The sequence below is a fragment of the Malus sylvestris genome, chromosome 3 (genome assembly GCF_916048215.2).
Source record: "Malus sylvestris chromosome 3, drMalSylv7.2, whole genome shotgun sequence".
In the NCBI taxonomy this organism is placed as follows: domain Eukaryota; kingdom Viridiplantae; phylum Streptophyta; class Magnoliopsida; order Rosales; family Rosaceae; genus Malus; species Malus sylvestris.
In genome coordinates this window covers 29,386,247-29,393,042 of record NC_062262.1, presented here as the reverse complement: position 1 = coordinate 29,393,042, position 6,796 = coordinate 29,386,247, and the positions used below count along the sequence as shown (strand labels likewise).

The 6,796-nt window shown below is 34.4% G+C and overlaps 1 protein-coding gene across 1 annotated transcript; it reads left to right on the top strand.

Moving 5' to 3' along the window:
• Positions 1-3,484: 3,484 nt before the first annotated feature.
• On the top strand, positions 3,485-6,566 carry LOC126614643 (peroxidase 47-like). Its single transcript, XM_050282288.1, has 4 exons — positions 3,485-3,841; positions 5,086-5,274; positions 5,565-5,727; positions 5,962-6,566. Exons 1-4 carry the CDS (start codon positions 3,629-3,631, stop codon positions 6,342-6,344), a joined length of 948 nt encoding a protein of 315 aa, XP_050138245.1. The 5' UTR covers positions 3,485-3,628; the 3' UTR covers positions 6,345-6,566.
• The last annotated feature ends 230 nt before the right edge of the window (positions 6,567-6,796 follow it).

Genomic DNA, 6,796 nt, shown 5'->3' with positions numbered 1-6,796 from the left:
TGAATTTCTGAATATTTGTTTAGCAGTTTAATTCTTTGATCGGTGCGTATATTGTAGTAATTACTTATACATAAGGTAAGAAGGGTACAGTTGGATGTGGATGAATTTATCGAGTTATGTTAAAGGCAGATAGGAATTCAAAAAAGGGGCATATATACCAACTACCAAGCCGGCCTACGAATTTATCGAGTTATGTTAGCAGAAAAAGGGGCATATATACCAACTACCAAGCCGGCCTATGAAGTTGACTTTATATTAACTAGGAGACTTCTGGCACCAGATGGCATATGCCAATATTAATACCATTCATGTAATTCTACCTCTAGCTATACTAATTACCTTGATTGGCCCTTGCAAAAATTCGATGGGAAGAATACATCCATGAAAAAAATCCTAAGAATTGGAAAAGGTATGCAATTAGAAGCGACCATCCTGGTTGAAATAGTCCTCGTTTAGGGTGTTGGTTTCTACTTATGCATTCTTGGTTCGAAACTCTCCTTTCTAAATATTAATGTTGCAGTTTCGAATTCTCCCCCTTTCCTTATTAATTAATAATATTTATTTTTAAAGTGACTTAGACAATGGCTTTTTTCTTTTCTAAAGCATAAGAATAGTAAAGTTACATCTTAATTCAGTATATGGATGATATATGATTGTTACAGACAATGATTTTAAGTGATTTTTCATTTTCAAAGTATGTATTAGAGTTTTTTATGTGAGACATGAATGTTTGCTGCAAATGTGTTCATACACCTATTATACAAAATCACAAGCTAAGCGAACATAGTCTGGACTATGTTCAACACGTATTTGTCTCGAGTATTGCTTTTAATCTCGGCGCCATGTGATGGCTCGAGAGAAAGAGAAAATAGCCGTGCCAGTTGGAGTCTGCCAACATATAGTGTTTGCATTTGAATGTGTGTGAAAGTTGCGCGTATACCCAACAATAGTGCTCCGAGTGAGATGCTGACTCGGTTAAGTTTGTACGTATCTTGAGTGAACAAGGACTTAAAATTCAGTGTAACTTTGTGTATGCTTTCCTAAAAAGTAAATGAAAGCGAAATAGAAACTAAAGCGAAAAACACAAAGTAATATATCATGTTGAAGTCGAGATTATAGACGTTTTCAAAAGTAAAATTAGGTTGATGGGTCGAGCTACATGACTTGAAATGTAAATTGACTGGACATGTAAAGAAGGCATTAAGACTAGCAGGATTTAGGCCATGAAGGACAAGCTAATGCTACATGAGTCCACTGAGATCACTGGTATCAGATTGGACTTAGTAAAAAACACATGCCTATGAGAGAATTAAGGCGGTTGGAATGACATGTCAACCAAATCATACCACGGGGTGACAGAACTGAAAATTTTAGATCTCAGGGATCGTAGGCTGTGTTTGTTTAGAAACAAGACTTTAAGATTGTAGCTGAAGAGCTAAAGGGTTTTGTTGAAAAGTAATTGAGTTTGTGCTGAAAAGCAGTTGGGTTGATTAAAGAATCACTCAAGGTTTTGTACATCATAGAGATTGAATTTGAAGAAGGTCTTGAGCTTGAAGGTATCTGACAATAAGGAAAGAGCAACCTCGATCATATCATTAAGCTGGAGTAGTGGTAGATCGGTCATTTGGCATTAATAAAAACTATAATTCCTAGTTAAGTGGCCTTTAGCTATGTCTTGTGGCGGTTCCCAGGATCACAGTGGTGATGTCAGTGTGTCCGATGACACGTACATCGTCATTTAAAAAGGCGAGATATTCTCGAGTCTTGTCGTCTTTGTGGCAGACGCGCCTCGATAAAAATCATGTTCGAACCCTTGGATGGGTTGATGGAGTGTGGTGGTCATCTGAGCCCTGTAGTAGGATTTCAATTGGGTTTCAAAGTTGGTAGGCCGGAGTTGTGCGAATTTTGCGTAAATAACAATAGTTTGTCCCCATAACAGATCTTATTTTTATTATGGCTCAAACACCAATAGAAAGCTATACCTAAAAATTTTTGGAACTTATTTATTGCTTACTTGACCATATATTAACTATATTTTAATTGTAGTAAGTCACAAACTGAAGATCATATATGATTGTTGTAATTCATATTTTGTACTATGAGTAATGAGCCACTTGAACTTTGCTCACTATGAACTTTTCTCTTGGAAAGAGATTAATGTTCACTAAGCATTATAATCTTGATGAGGAAAGGTATAACTGAGGATGACTAGGCTGGATTTATTACTGACAGAAAGCCTACATGTGGATACTTAACATTTGTTTGGAGGCAACCTGGCTTCTTGGTAGATCAGTTTTCCATTTGTAAATATCCTCAAGTGTCCAACACATATCACTTCCTTGAAGTAAAAGCATGTCCCCATCTCCACACATGTACGTATAGAATATGATACCACAACCAAATGAAATTAAACATATGTATGACACTGATGTTATCCTGCTGACCTGCACGCATAAATTGATATCTTCTTTGGCCAAATAAGTCTCCCCCCCACTTCTCGCAAAAAGATATGGACACTGAGAGTAGGTAGGCTCCTTTGCAATGGAGGCCAGCTGAGCAACATATATATATATATGCCTCTACATGTTTTTCTGGTCGTGGTATAAATAGTGCATACACTTCACTATCCCCACTTTCGTTTTGTCATTTGACTTCCGTGCCCACCACTCAGTTATAATAATCCAATTATATCCATGCAAAACTTCAACGCAACTCTTATGATTAATCTAATATGTTATTAGATATCATTATTAATTAATCGCATTTCAATTTGTTGTGTGATCGATATCTTAATCGTCTTTCGATTTCACTGTGGAAACTACTTGCATGCATCATTTGGCTCCAATATGGTTTAGTGCCCCATGGTGCATTATTCACGGGTCGAACTATTTCCAATTAGCATCCATTAATTATATTAATTTTTTTGTATTGTATTGACCATTAGGTGCACAATTGATCATAAACCACTGTCTATCTTCAACTTTCTTTTTCATCTAATTAAGATTGGGGTGGTAACTTTGCAAATATAAGTTAAATTAAAGGAAAACTAATGAAAATAGCTTGAAAACTTTGAGTTTTAACGACAATGACAAAATAAAGGGTAAAGTGAATAATACTAGGATTGACTTTTTAGTGTAAAAATGTGGTTTTTCGTTAAAGTAAACAATATCGGGAGCTTTTCGTTAAAGTTCCTAGCAGAGTGCTTATTTCTTTACACCTGACTTCACATACCTCCTTATAAATTAGAATTTAAGTAGTGCTACACTCATCGTTGATTTATACTATTATTTGTACCATTTTTTCTAAAAGAGGTAAAGCCTACCAAGACATGTCGATCTTATTTTCATTAAAAAGATGATACAAATAGTGGTATAAATAGATAGTGATAATGACATTTTTGATAATTTAATTAAAATTGATGATAAACCATTGTCGTCTATAACTTTTCTTTTTCCTTCAAGTTTGGGCCGGCAACTTTTGTTTAATCATTATAAAAGCACTTTACCTTCACTCTTTATTCTAACAATTACTCCTCTTTTCTTGAGCATTCTATTATAATCTTGCTAGTTAGTACTACTACCTCTCACTACTATTTGAATTCAAGATCTTCCCTCTAGAATCATCGAAGATGGTTATTGCTAAGCTGTTTGTAGTGTTTCTACTAATGCAAATGATTAGTGGCTTCCCATTTCGAGCAAATGGTTTGAGTATGGGCTATTACATTATGAGCTGCCCGATGGCTGAACTTATTGTCAGAAATACAGTCACCAGAGCCTTGCAAGCCGATCCAACTTTAGCAGCAGGTCTGATCAGAATGCACTTCCATGACTGCTTCATAGAGGTGCTCTCTCTCTCTCTCTCTCTCTCTCTATACACACAACACAAATACCTCCTTTCTCATTATTTAAAACTTTTTGAGATAGTTTTTTCATTAGAGGTAGGCACAACAATAGGCTTGGTGTTAAGACCAATACTTGGTTACTCAAAGATGAGTAGGAACTTATACTCAAAATTTTTAGTGTTTTAATCACAAAGCTTTGTGTTTATGATCAGAACTGTTCATATTATGAATCACATTGTAAAGATCATTTCTGCAAAAAATAAATAAAAACTAAGGTCGTTTAATCAATCTGTTGTAACAAATACGTAGACGGTTTGTAATGTTTTTACCAATATCGTTCATTTGTTTTTAAATAGTTTGATGACCAAACGACCTTAGTTTTAATTGATTTTTTGCAGAGGCGATTTTTATAAGTTGATTTATAATATAAATGGTACTGATTATAAACACGAAATTCTATAAATTGACAACGAACAATTTTGAAAAAATTTTGAGTAGGAGTTCCTACTTATTTTTGAGTAGCCAAGTATTGTTCAGCAATTAAATATGTTTGCATGGTATTTGCATCGTATAAAAATAATGCATACATATATGTACTTGCTTTCATGTTTGTGTTTTCAGTTGCTTTTACCAAATATTTTCAAAGGAAAACTAATGAAAATGGTTTGAAAATTTTGAGTTTTAACGATAAGGACAAAATAAAGGGTAAGGTGAATAGTACTAAGATTGACTTTTTAGTGTAAAAATATGGTTTTTCGTTAAAATGAACAATACTGGAAGTTTTTCGTTAAAGTTCCCTATTTTCAAATATGTCCTTCCATTTAGTATCTTAAGATGTTTAACACGATTTTGTTTTGAGTTTGTGGTTTTTTGTTAGAGATACTGGGAAATATATTAAAGAAAATGGATAAGATGAAATTCACATGAAATGTAGCTAATACATTTTCCTTTTACTTTTAGTTAAAATTAGAAAACAAAATGATTATAAAAAAGGCCCTCATTTTTTTTTTGTAATAAGTGCGATGTGTAACATATCTTCACTCCTTCCCTTGTCATTCACATAGTATCACTTTCCAATCGGCATATCATCACACGTTACACACCCACCCAAATAAAAAAAATAAAAAATTTCTTCCCTTGTGTATGGTCAAGTATTCAAGTTAAAGAAATTTTTTTATGGATTCGATCACTACATATATTCAATTATTAATTAAAATAGAATTTTGTAACTATTGGATAATTAGGGATGTGATGCGTCAATTCTCCTGGATTCAACAAAAGATAACAAGGCTGAGAAGGACTCCCCAGCAAATTTGAGCTTGCGTGGCTATGAGGTTATAGATGATGCAAAAGAGGAACTTGAAGAACAATGCCCTGGTGTTGTCTCTTGCGCCGACATAGTTGCAATGGCTTCTACTTATGCAGTTTATGCGGTAAGTTCGAGAAATTATTTTTGCACGTTTATTTCCTTTTTTACACACTGTTATTATAATGTTTCTTGATTCTCTTTGGATTTATTCAATTCAAATACTAAAAGAAAAGTGTACTGAGAGAAAAATGATGTGTGGAAGTCACCTCTCTCATTCATCAATTGCCCTATGTTATTCATGCATACTCGAAAATTAAATTTTTGGTTCATTCTTTATTATTATTTTATTATTAATTTGTCTTTTGAGAAATGATTCAACTTAAGTTTTGTTTTAATGGGACATTATAACAACAGTCTGGGGGTCCGGTATATGACATACCCAAAGGAAGAAAGGATGGAAGTAGGTCTAAAATAGAAGACACAAGAAATCTGCCTCCACCCACCTTGAATGCCTCTGAGCTCATCACAATGTTTGGGCAACATGGATTTACTGAGCAAGAAATGGTTGCTTTATCTGGTACACATATCTGCTCCAATTTACAATCTACAAATTTCGGTATTATTTTCTTGATATGTTCTACTGTTATTCTGTCAATTAGTGCCCTTATTTTTTTTTTTTGGATTATTTAAAATGTTACTTTTTCAAATAATGTCCTTCAACTCCTACCCAATTGATGGTCGGATTGTCATATTAGAGAACATTTTAAGTTTAATGCTTGCATGCTTACATTGATATTTTTGTACTTTGTAGGTGCTCACACACTAGGAGTAGCCAGGTGCTCCTCATTCAAAAACCGATTGAGTGGTACTGTGGATCCAAATTTAGATTCAGGCTTTGCAAAGCAACTGGCCAAAACATGCAGCGCAGGCGATAACGCGGAGCAACCCTTCGATGCAACGAGAAACATTTTTGATAATGTCTACTTCAACGGACTGCAAAGGAAGGCTGGAGTCCTGAGTTCTGATCAAACCCTATTTGCCAGTGCGAGAACTAGAAACATTGTAAACGGTTATGCCTTCAACCAAGCTTTGTTCTTCTTAGATTTTCAACAGGCGATGGTGAAAATGAGCACCCTCGATGTCAAGGAAGGTTCGAAAGGAGAAGTAAGAAAAGACTGCCGCAAAATCAACTAAGGAGGAGACGAGAGGACTTTTGTGTGGGGAGACTTGAGCATTCATCTCTTGTTCATTGTGGATTATTGATCGGCAAAACAATATCTATCATTATTTAGTAGATAAGTTACATAATATGTAGATAAATTACATAACATTATATGGTCCTTTGAGCTTGTAACTTGTATGGTTTCTTTGTAGAATTTGTACTTATATAGTTATATAGATTGCATTTAGCGTAAAGGCGAAAGTACTAATTACAAAACTCAATCATTTAGCGTAAAGGCGAAAGTACTAATTACAAAACTCAATCATCAACAAAGTGACACAAAACAAGATGTGAACAAGTAATTTCTTGGTGTGACCATGATAAAACGTGTGTGTATATATATATTGGTACCATCTTCACTCTATAAAAAGTCAGTCGCCTGACGGACGATATACAACGCTTTCCACAATAAAAGCATGCAGCT